The following is a 12807-nucleotide window of genomic DNA, read 5'->3' on the forward strand; positions in this document are numbered from 1 at the left end:
ATAAAATAATACTAATGCTTAATATCCCTACAAGAATGTTAACTAATTATGCATGCCTACCTATTTCCCCCCAGTGTGTTCTCCAGCTCTTTGCTGTAGACGAAAATACCACCTTCATTATCTGATGACACTGAGAAGCCCTCCTCGGCAAAGATGAAGGATTTTGCTCAAGGGCACAAATCAGTCACAATGGAAATGGAATGTAGACACCAAATGCAAGACATTTAACAAATTCTAGCAGTTTAAGGTATTTCTTTTTTTTGTTCACTAGTTGCAATAAAAAAATATAAAATTTACCATTTTAACCATTTTTAAAGTGTACAGTTTAGTAGTGTCAGCTATATTCATATTAGCTATATTCACCTTTAATAGTTTAGTCTTTTAATATTTTAATAGATTAATGTGTTATTAAAAATATGGTTTTGTAGAAGCATATTCGTACATTTACTAGCTACTAGTTAGCTACAGAACAATTTTTTTTTTTAATTTCAAGAGTAGGGATTCAGATAAGCCATTTTGACTTTACAGTATCATAAATATCAGTAAACAGAAGCCAGACTGAAGGGACTCACACTTTAGAAATATGGGACAACTTGAGCATCAAAAAATTTAAGAGTAGTAATGGACTATAATGAATAAAGTAAGGATTCATGAGTTCATAAATAAATACAACAACAACACAAAAAGAAGGAACTCTTCTCCCTTAGAATGCTAATAAATGTAGAAGGGATGATAGAATTAGAAAAACCACCATTTTACATTTCAGTAATCCTTTCTCAGTCAAGAATCATCAACAGGTAAGACTACTGGGTGAAAGTCTGGTGAGAAACAGAAGGGTTACATAGTTTTGATGTATCTCCCCACAAATCAGTTAAAAACCACAGAGGGAGGAACAGTAATCTGATAGTGGACAAATCTGGTGAACACTTTAGCCAAGTAATTAACATTACCAGCAATGGGATAAACAAACATTATGAGCCTAACATGATGTACTGAGAACATAATACAACTTCTGTGATACTCCTGCCAAAAATACAGAACCTGAAACTAATCAAAGAAAACATGAGACAAACCTAAATCAAGGGACAGTCAACAAAAAAGGTCTGTATTCTCCAAAAATGTCAACGCCATCAAAGCCAAAGGCTGAGGAGCTTTTCTAACAAAGACTGACAAGACATGAGAACTAAATGCAAGGCATGTTCCTGGGCTACCCCAGACTAGAATAAGAAATATTGCTACAAATGACTGACAATAGCTAATATTTGAATGTCTGAAGATTAGATAATAATATTTTATCATTAAGCTTGCTAATTTTGCCAATTATACAGTGGTTATGAAAGGTGAACCTCCTTATTCACAGAAAATACACTGAACTATTTAGGAGTAAAGGTCATGTCTGCAACATATTCTCAAATGGCTCAGAAAAATAATAATATGTATATATGAAGCGAGATAAAGCAAATGTGCCAAACTGGTAACAGCTGGTGAAACTCAGTAAAGGGTTTTGAGAATTCTTTGTACTATTCTTGCAACTTTCCTGTAAGTCAGAAATTTCAAAAATTGTACAGTTGAATATGTATGTATATTTATGTATCCACTTTAGAAGTGTTCCCACCATTTTCTTATACCCCTGAAAATCAAATCTCTCAAATGTTCTTAATGACCCCAGACGGACTACTCTACTTAGCATGACTTCAAATTCTAAAAATAAGTCAAGGTCAAAGTCCATGGCAAACCACAATAAAGATTTGGAAATACTGTCAACATACATTGGCAAACTGTTTATAATTACTTAAGCTAATCATTCCATTTTTTTCTGTTAGCTCTACAAAATAACTGAGTTCTAAACTCCCCCTCCACAACTATTTCACTTACGCCAGACTTCTAATCCGTCTACAAAATCACCTTCCAATTACCAGATACTTAAGACTCTGGCTCTGATACCTGGAATTTTCTCAAATCCATGACTTTAAGTTTTTAATGTCTGGATCCTCTGAGGAAAACTTCTGACAGAAAGACTAAATGCTGACCTGAAGGATGTGAGTTTGAACTTCGTCTGTGTGTAGAGGGAGGGGTGGGGAGTGGGCTGGTGCTGGGGTAAGGATTTTTTTTTTTTTAATGGAACAAGGAATACAGAAAAAAAGGACCTACAGACATCTAGGAAGAGTACCAACTATATCTCAGGGAGAAAATCCCAGTGGTGGATAAGAAAACATGCATACAAAAAAGAAAACTATAGAAAAAGTACAAAGGGTCAGGAAAGTTTCTCACCCTTAGTTTAGCAATCTTGTCATTTAACCTAATTAGACAATCCACAGAATGCACAATATAAACTGTTACTTGACTTGTAACTGGTCAGTCTCCAAACACTTACTGTCCCACAGCATTAGGACAAAAATCATATTTTCTATCAGTCCTTCTCACGAAAGAAGAAAGAAATGTGCTAAACTCATGATTTGTAACTAACGAAAGCACCAAAAACTTAGTATTACCAATAGATTCCGAGCTATTTAACCAACAAGCTGCTGGTTTAAAACCAGGTCAGCTTGCAGTAATAAAAAAGACGCCTGCCTTTCAAAATTGCCTAAAGCTGTCAAATTGGATGATAGACTACACCTGCGCAATCACCTAACCCCAGCACTGCCCCATCCGCCAGAGAGCAGAGCAAGTTTCCATCAAAGCGTATCACCCCTCGCCCCCAGCACTAGACAGTGAGTGGGCCACAAAGCGCCAGGGGAAAATGTTTAATTCTTCCAGAAATGTCAGCTTCCAAACTGAATTCAGGTTTTAAACTTTTTCCAAGAGGGCATCCCAGAGGCGACATTTTCCTCCCTGGGGTAAAGATTCCCCGGGGACGCGGCAGCTCACTCCCCGCCGAAGGTGGAGAACTTGACAGCCTGGCAGTGCTGGGTGAGAGGCTGGGAAAAGGGCGGGGAGGAGGAGGGGCAGCAGGAGTGCAGGTTCAACGCTCCGGCCTTGGCCCCGAGCTGGCGACCCGGAAGGAGATTAGGGTAGGCCCCAGAACTTGCAGCCCGAGCCCCTGGCCCGGCTGGGCCTCCCTGCGCGAGGGCCGGTCAGGTCTGGGGGAGCCGGCGAGCTTCGCCAAGCCCTTCACAGGGACGGCAGGTTGAGGCTAGACCATCACCAGGCTCAGTCCTCCCAGCTCGGACTCACCGCCCGCCGGAGCTGCCCACCAGCCACCGCTCGGAACATGGTCTCCGCACCCGTCCGCCTCTCAGCACCCTCCGCCTCACCGTAGCCGCGAGCTGACCCAGCTGCACCGCCTCCGCCAGTCACCGCAACGCTCGCGAGACGCGGGAACGAGGGCGGACGCCCCGGGCGAGGAAAGCAAGCGCACAGTTCCTGCCTGCTCATTGGACGGTCTCACAGCCAATGGGAACCGCGGAAAGTTAGGGGTGAAACTGGAGAGAGGGACAAAGCTGGGGCTGTGCTCTAGGAATCCTCAGGTGAAGCCAGGCTAAGGAAAAACCCGGGCAAAGCGGTTAGGCTGCCGGCCACAGCAGCTCAGAACGCCTGCCAGCCCTCCTCCCCCGCCCCCATTGTGCAAAGCTGTTGGAATGAACTTTCCCTCTGATCTGAAGACGGCACTGTGCTGGCTCCCTCGCCCTCTGCATGAAGTCCACCCTCTCCAATAGTCTTCTGCCTGTTCGTTTATTCACAGATATCAGTGCTTCACCTGTCATGTGCTAAACACATTTTCCAGGTCAGGAGAGTATAATAAAAGGATGCATAAAATGTTACCTCACCATACTCTGGAGGAAACATCCAAATAAGCATGTAACTTATTATGGAAGAAGGGATTCCCCAAATAGGTGATATTTGAGCTGGGTTCTAGAAGAAGGAACCTCCTGTGCACAAACAGGGAAGAAACATAATGGGAAGGTCCAAGGACAAGGGGCAGGATTCAGCGTGCTGCCTGTAGGAGGAGGTAGAATTGATGGAGATGCAGCTGGAACAGCAGATTGGAAAGGTCTTTCTTGAATGAGGGTGTAACATGACGCCCCACCCTAGCCCTCTTCTCTCCCCACTATACCTACCCCTGGGCAATCCCACTCACACTCTGGTGTCAATGAATTAAATATCTTTTCCATGAGCCCCTATTTCCACCTGTACTTCCCTATAGCAGCAATTGGATTATAATGGCCTGGTTACTTGTCTGTCTTACTCATCCGACCGTCTTGTTAAGGTAGAGTCTGTCCTACTTTCTTGTTGTTGTTGTTAATGTGTCTTCACACATTGCACGGTGCCTGACACACAGTAGGCATTCAATCAGCATTTGTTGGATGAATCAACAAATAAATTACTTGCTAAAGAATCTGGACTTTAATCAGGGGAGTGATACATTTAGAAGTTGCCTCAGTTCCCAATTTAGTAACAACCTACCTTTCTAACCTTGTGGAGTCTACCAACAAATCCCATTGGCTCTACCTGCAAAGATGTCCAGAATCCAACACAGCTCCATTCCTCCACCACTACAACCTTCCCTCAGGCTCCTGTCCTTTCTCACCTGGATCATGGCAGGAACCTCCTGACTGGTCTTTCATTTATACCTGTACCTTCTGAAGTCGCCTCTCCAAACAGCAGACTAAAGTTGTCCTCCTCTGAAAGCCTCCTTCCACCTCTATCTCCCTGTCACTATGCCCCACAGAGCTTGCTGCTCTTTGAACACACCAAGCTGCTCCCACCTCTGGCCTTTGCCTTTCAGTCCTTCCCTCTGCCTGAAGTGCTCTTCCCTGGGCACCCACGTGGCTCTTTTCCTCAATTCATTCAGGTCTCCGTTCAAAAGCCACACTTTGAGGAAGGCCAACTTTGGCCACCCTACATAAAGCAGCCCCCCTTCCTCTGCACTCTCTAGTGTCTTTTTGGTTTTCCTTCTTGGCATTTATCACCGCCTAACAGGATACATGTTTTTGTTGACCTGTTTCTTGCTAATCTCCCTGCATGGAAATATAAATTCCCCAGAGCAAGAACTTTGAGCCAGCAAACCCTGAAGTGCCCAGTTTGCTCCTGCCTCTTCCCCGCCTGGCAGGCCTCTACTCTACCTTTGACACTCAGCCCAAGTGACTCTTCTATAAGGTCTTCCCCAGTCCTCCAGGATGAATGAACCCTTTTCTCTTCCTCATGCTCCTGCTTCTGTGACCGGAACTTGAACATGAGTTACATCAGCTTAACATGTCTACGTCCACCTGGCGGGCTGGGGCTGTGGACCCCCTCAGTGAGTCTGCACGTGGGAGGGGCTGGTTAGTATCCTGTTTATCTCGGCCTTTGCCTCCCAACCCCGTCCCCCATTGGATTCTCAGTCCTATAGAAGTGAAAAGAAGAGGGAAGGGTACTCTAGGTAAAAATCAAAAGGGATATTTTACTAAAAGCCAGGTTAAAAAAAAAATTGGTACACAAACTTACCTCGTTCCCTGCCTCACCACCCATGACAAAGCAAACACCAAAGGGAGAGATGCTTCCCCACCCCACCCCACCATGGGGCAACTGTGGCACGCCTGGGCTCCGGTGAGTCAACAGCAGCTGTGCCAGCAGAGGCCCGATGCCCACACAACCAGGCGGTTCCTGGCAGAGCAGAGCCAGAGCAGAAGAGGCGGAAAACTGCCCAGGTCTGCAATAACTGACCAGACCTGCTCAGGAGTGCACGTGGGACAGCCCTTAGGGACTCTGTAGGGGAGTGGTGGCGAGTCCTGTATTTACACGCCTGACAACCACCACCAAAATGTGTGTGCTAAAACATTTGTCTTTGAGGATTTCCCCTATAGATATTTGGGTGTTTGCCACTCAGTCATGAGCCGCCTTGGTGAAGACCTATGGTTTTTATTATCTGGTTCTTGTTTAGTGAGTGTTTGTAGAAATGTTTGTCCAAAGAGAAAAGGAAGGAAGAGAAGGGTACGGGGAGGGAGGGAGGCGTTGCCACAGTCAACCCCTGAAGACTTAGTCCAGTCTTCTTGTAAAAACACCTCACTCTCCTCTCCACAGGCCAGTTTCAGGAGTAGATCCTCTAGGATTCCTGGTGGAAATTTAAAAGGGGAGGGTTAGCGGAATGAAGTAAAGCCCCAGCTTCTGTACCCCTCTGAGGGGCCACACTTGGCACTTGTCTCCTTCCCTGTCATCCATTCTACGGTCTCCTCACCCTCAGCTGGCGCCTCCTCTGGACTCAGTGGTTTACCTGATGCTCTGAGCCCCGACCACCACGCCCATCTTAGGCCAGGGGTCTGGGGTTGCTTTACTTGTCCATTTATTGTCACAACTGGGCAGGAGAGTACTGAGAACACCCAAGTGGATTGCTCTTGTCCAGGATGATGACTCCTCTTCTTGCCTGCTGGCACCTGCATACAAGGTACCCAAAATGCCCAGGTGGTATCTGTGGCTAATAGTTCAATAAGGCTCTTGCTGTGTCCTCTAGTGGAAGATTCTTCCTGTGGAGGTCAAAGACCTCTAACCATGCAGAGCCCAGAGTTGTGAGGTCTGGAGGCCCAAGTTCCCCAAGTGCTCACTGAGAGTAATCGTAAAATAGGTCCCTCCCGCTTCCATCCCTTGATTCCTGAATCCATCTACCTGTTAGGGACACAGCCCCATTTAAGGCCTTTGATTCAAGATGCACGTGGCATTCTGGAAGATGAACCCCATCCTCGTGGAGTATTGCCTCCAAGCTGCAGCTGCAAATCAGCGGCTTCTGGATGTTACCGTGTGTGATTGGCTCAGTGGATCCTGTAATCATGGACTCATTCCTACACCTCTGCTACAATAAATTGGGTCCATGCTCTGATACGATGTTACGTAGGATCTTGTGCTGGTGAATCAAATACTCAATAAGCCCTCAGAAAGCAGTGCTGGCTAAAGTCTGGGGGGCAGGAAAGGTAAACAGCACCCAGAAGATGTGTTAATTCCTATCTGGAATGAATCATGGCTCTTCCAGGGTGGAAAGGGTTCAATGTAGTCAACATGTCACCATGTGGCCAGTTGGTGTCCTGGAAAAATGGTACCATATTGGGGGCTGATTCAGTAGCAGCAGAAGCTAGGTCAGCCTTCATTAAGTGGGAGCCCATGCTACTAGGCTCATCCTAGCCTGTTTCTCTGTCACCATGGCTTCTTTATTCTTGTACCCTTAGTGCCAGCACTGGGTGGCTGATGACAAAAGCTAGTTGAGGTCAACTGGCCAAAAAGACTTGGTTATTTTGTGCCTCTTCCATGGTAGATGCCTTCTGGGTGTTAATGTGTGATACAAGATCTTCATACTTTGGGCCAACTCCCACACAGCTATCCATCTTGTGTCTCTGTCCCAGACCTCTTTGTCCCAAATCCTCCAATCTTTCTTCTTTTGGGCCCCTACTAGCCATGTAGGTCCTTCACCACTGTTCATATATTTTCTAACCCTCTGGACACACAAAGTGTATGGCCAGGTGCACCTCCTGAAGCTCGGCCCATTAAGAAAAATTTCCTTCACCACCGTTTTTCAAGGCCACCCCCAAGTGAGGCTGTAATACCACCACCATCCTTTTTCAGTTTGAACCCACATGTTGAGCCAGGTCTCCACAAACCACATGCAGGACTTTTCCTTCTCTTGTCAGCTGGTTGTAAGGGACCCTACATGCAGCCGAAGTGTGAATGGAGGGCGGGTGCTGATATAATGTGGGGCCTGGGCTGCCTGCTCAAGCAACTTGCTCATGCACTCTGGTCCTACTAGTGCTCAGTCCCAGTTGTACCACTTCCATCCTAGGACAGACTGTTGCTACCTAGCTGACACTGTGACTTAGTGGGTTTGATAGAACCCAGCTTATGACGGGTAGTTTCTGACATGTGGTTATTTGGTGTGGTTACACAAGCTTTTTTTCAGAAGGCACGTAAATCTCTGCTGTAGGTGGCATGGCCTTGCTCCAACGCCCCGGGGGCCTATGTTGTGATTTCCCATGGAGCCTGCCATAAACCCCACACAGCATCTCTTTCTACCACTGACAACACGGATGCCAGCTCTGGAAGCATAAATGGCCAAATCGCAGGACTGCTTACTGCCTGCATCTGCTGTATAATCTTCTTCTGTCCTGAGCTCCATTAAAGCTGGCAGCCTTTTGTGTTACTTGGTTTATGGACCAGAGCACTAATCCCAGGTGTGAAAAACACTGTGTCGAGAACTTGAAGAGGACTGCCAGGCATGATGCTTCCTTCTTCATGGTGGGAGGTGCAATGATTTCTTTTTCTTTTGATGGGTTATGCAGCATTCCCCTGACTCTGGACCCCTAAACATCTTACTGATTCCTGCATCCTTACAGAATTCATCTCCCGCCCTCTGGAGTACATGTGTCAGACCAAGGCCTCTAATATGCTGGCCACTTTTTGCCCATCCGGCTAAATTAGTGTGATGTCACTGGTGGAACAGATCAGTGGGGTGTTCTTCAGGATGTTCACGTGGTCCTGATCTCTTCAGGCTGTATTACAACAGAAGCTGAGAGCGAACATAGCTCTAGGGCAAAACTATAAATCTATACTGTTGTTTCAAGTGAATGCATACAGTTTCTGATCTACTTTCCTCATAGGGACAAAAAGTAACTTATTCACCAAATCAGTGTCCACATTAAATGTACCTGGGGCTGTGTTAATTTGCTCTAGCAAAGGTACCCAAACTGGTGTGGTGGCTGCAACAGGGCTACTACTCGGGCAAGTTCGTGGTAGTCCACTGTCATTCTCTAGGTTTAGTCTGGTTTCTGCAGGTACAATACTGATGAATTGAATGGGAAAATGATGGTGATCCTTTAGTTCCTTAGAAGTTCCTTTGTTGTATGTTGCCAAGGAAGCCCTCTGATTTTTACACATGGTTTTAAATTGCCTATCAATCCCTCCTAATTTTTAATATTTTTTCCCTAGGGCATCAGTGGAATTTAGCAATCACCACCCAATGCCAAGATCCTGTAGTTATTATTTCCCCTATATTTATCCAATGCCTAGCACAGTCCCTTCCACAAGCAAAGCATCCCAATTTATGACCAGTGAAAGTTTTAACAACTGGACCACCGCTTTACAGTAAGGGCTATCTGTGTTTCATCTCCTCAGTGGTCAGGGTGTCCTCAGTGCTGGCCTAGCAAAGAGTAAGTCAACTCCAAAACCCCATCTCATCACCTGCTTTCTTAGATCACCCCTACACTCCTGTTTCTACTGGAAGTAGTCTCTGAGACAAGTTTAAAGTACCTGATGACTATTAGGGCATGCCCTTAGCATCCACACCTGTGTAAAGGATGACACAGAAGCAGAATGGAGCAGAAGGGGAAGCTGGGCAGTTATGCAGGCCTGATCAAGAATCCAATGAAATGTGGATTATTCTGCTACTGAATTAGATGGTAAAGTGCTGTGTTTACTATGCAATGACACTATTGTCATGCTAAAAGAATATAGTGTATATCAACTCTAACAGACTAAACACCCACCACAGTATTCTCAACTCATAGACCAACCATCAGAAAAATTAGAATGTTTAAAGTGTAATGTATCATCTATCTGAGATATTTAAAACTGAATATCTCATTACATCAGAATTTCTTCACCAATGTAAAGAATGAAAACAAAGCTGCAACCAAAGTAAGTTTCTGAGTGGCTCATTTGTTAGCCAAACAAGGAAAGCCATTTATTGATGGTGAGTTAATTAAATTAGGCTTGATTGCAGCAGCTGACAAAATGTGTCATAAGAAAATTAACTTGTTTACTACAATTAGATTTGGGGGTAGAAAAAATGAGGACATGAGAAGCAACATCAATAATCAATTAAAAATCAAGGTAAATTACTTCAAGTTTTCCTTGGCTTTTGATGAGTTAACTGATGTTACTGATAATGCTCAGTCTCATTTAATCAAGGAGTCAATGCTAAGTTTGAAATGACTGTAGAATTGGCCTCTGTGAATAGTCTGAACGAACAGAATATTTCCAAAGAAGTTGAGAAAATACCAATTCAGCACAACCTGAAGTGGAATCTGCTAAGATGTATTACAGCTGATGGTGGCAAAAATATATGTGGAGCAGAGAAAGGCTTAATTAGACAAATATAAAAGCTTGCGAAAATGTAAGGTGCGTAAAGCCTCTAGTTATTTATTGTATGTCAGCAGATATTTCACTGAAAATATTTTGAATCTATCATTTGTCATTGTCTCACAGTGTCAAGCGTGAAACTCATTCACTCTCATGGACTATTATTGGTTCTATGATTTTGGGGTCAGAAATAGAATCTGAATATTCCAACTTGTCCTACCACACAGTAGTTTGACAGTTTAGCAGTGATAAGTTTTTACTGCAATTTTTTTTTTTAGCTCAGGGCCTAGATTGAAATTGTACTCAAATGTTATAATAGCTTATTATCATAGATAGCCCCAAACTGGAAATTACCCAAATGCCTATTAGCTGGAAAATGAATTACCAAACTGTGATCTATTGCATTCCATTGCACCATGGACTGAATTGTGTTCCCCCTAAATTCATGTTGAAGCCCTAAGCACCAATTTGATAGTATTTAAAGATGGGGCCTTTGGGAACTAATAAGGTTAGAGGAGGTCTTGAGGGGGTGCCCCTATGATGGGATTACTGCACTCCTCTCCTCTCCCTTCCTCTGAGGACAAAGAGAGAAGACATCTGTCTGAAAGCCAGGAAGAATGTCCTTACCACAACCCTACCAGGCTGGCACCCTGGTCTCAGATATCCAGGACTGTGGAAAAATATATTCCTGTTTTTCAAGCCCCCGAGTCCATGGTATTTTGTCTTGGCAGCCCAAGCTAAGGATGATCTACTGTATTCCACTTTAAAACAATAAAAAGGCACATAGTACTGATACACACAACAAAATGGATGAATATCAGAAGCATTATGCTAAGTGACAGAAGCCAGGCACAAAAGACATATGATTCCATTTACATGAGTCTGTAAAAGGCAACATTAAAGGGACGAAAAGCAGAACAGTGGTTTCCAGGAGCTGGGATGGAGGTTGATGGCAAATGGGCACGAGGGAACTTTCTAGAGAGATGAAAGTGTTTGATATCATAATTGTGGTATACAAATACAAATGACTGTGACTGTATACGTGTATCAAAACTCAACAAGCTGTACATTTAAAATTGGCATATTGTATTATATGTAAATTCCACCTCAGTAAAGCTGATTAAAACACATACAAATACACATAAACATACAGCAGGTCACCAGACTGAACCCTCTGCTTATACAGTCTACAACCAGGATGTTGATGCAAACATAAACTGAAACATTTCAGTTTGAACGCTGAATCACATCCTACCTTCAATCTATCAGCAAACCCTGTTGGCTCTAGCCTTCTGCTTCCACTCTAGTCCAAGCCACCATCATTTCTCACTGGGGTTACAGCAGCAGCCTCCTAACCAGTCTGAGCCTCTGTTCTTGCCTTTACAGACCATACTCAGAACAGTGAGTGATCCTCCTGAAACATAGATCACATTACACCACCCCTGTTCAAAAGCCCTTCCATCGTGCTGGGGGAAAACGCTAAAGCTCTTGCCACGACTACAAATCCTTCCTTGATCTGATCCCTGCATGGGGTCTCCTCTCTCCTCCCTCCTCAAGTCTCTGTCTCTCTACTCCTCCGCAAACACATGAGCATCCTCCTGCCTTGAGAACTTCGCACTTGCAGTTCTGTCTGTTTGGAAAGCTTTTCTCCAGACCTTCTTCATGGATTGTGCCCACGCTCCACTCAGGTCTCAGCTTAAATATTGCCTCCTGGGAGAGACTTTTTCTCAGAACCACCAAGTAGTTCCTTGTTCATTTTCTCCATCTTCTAACTATGTTTTATTTTTCAGAACAAGGACTTTGTTCTCTTCCCTGTTGTACCCTTTGCAACCAGAACAACATCTGGCACATGTCAGGACTCAATACATACTTGGTGAATGAACAAATGAATAAACAGATGGACAGATGAGCTAATTTGCTGAAGCATTTTCAGACTGCCTGCCCTGCCCTGCCCTTCTTTCTCCTTCTTCCTCATCTTTCTGGCATTTGCTCATTTTGTTTGTTTGTTTTGATTTTAACAACAGCTTGATTGAGATATAATTCATGGACCATGCAACTCACCTGTTTAATAATGTACGTAAATATATTATTTTTAGCATATTCACAGAGTTGTGCAACCATTATCACAGTCAATTTTAGAATATTTTCATCACTTCCAAAAGAAACCTCATATGCTTTAGCCTTCAAATCCCTGTCACTCCATCCCCCCCGCCCTAAGAAATGACTAATCTACTTTCTGTCTGTGGATTTGCCTATTATGGAAATTTCAGATAAATGGAATTATATAATCTATGGCCTTTTGTGACTCGCTTCTTTCACTTAGTGTAATTGTTTCAAGGATCATCCACTAGGTAGCATGTATCAGTTCTTTATTCCTTCTAATGGCAGACTAATATTCTACTGCATAGATATACCACATCTTGATTTATCCATTCATCAACTAATGGACATTCTGGTTGTTTCCATGTTTTGGTTCTTATGAATAATGCTGCTATAAACATTTGTGTACAAGTTTTTGTCTGGATATTGTTTTCATTTCTTTAGGGTATATGCCTAGGATTAGAATTGGTTCCTCTGTTTAACCACTTAAGGAAATGCCAAGCTATTTTCCAAAGTGGCTACGCCATTTTATATTCCCATCAGCAATGTGCGAGTGTTCTGATCTCCACACCTCTCAATTATATTCCTATGATCTATATGTGGCTTTTGCTATTTTGCCACAATACAAACATTTCACCATATTCCTGGTCCAGTTTCAGCCTTAGTTTGTTC

General features: G+C 43.8%; 1 protein-coding gene across 1 annotated transcript in view; it reads right to left on the bottom strand.

The window, feature by feature from the left end:
* The window catches only part of ETFA (electron transfer flavoprotein subunit alpha), a 61666-nt gene extending 58331 nt beyond the window's left edge, over nucleotides 1-3335 (bottom strand). Inside the window, exon 1 of the mRNA XM_031440763.2 lies at nucleotides 3175-3335. Within this exon, the coding sequence (XP_031296623.1) occupies nucleotides 3175-3213 (39 nt within the window). The 5' untranslated portion in view covers nucleotides 3214-3335. The remainder of the gene's footprint in view (nucleotides 1-3174) is intronic.
* Nucleotides 3336-12807: the final 9472 nt, after the last annotated feature.

This window comes from Camelus dromedarius, chromosome 29 (genome assembly GCF_036321535.1).
Source record: "Camelus dromedarius isolate mCamDro1 chromosome 29, mCamDro1.pat, whole genome shotgun sequence".
In the NCBI taxonomy this organism is placed as follows: domain Eukaryota; kingdom Metazoa; phylum Chordata; class Mammalia; order Artiodactyla; family Camelidae; genus Camelus; species Camelus dromedarius.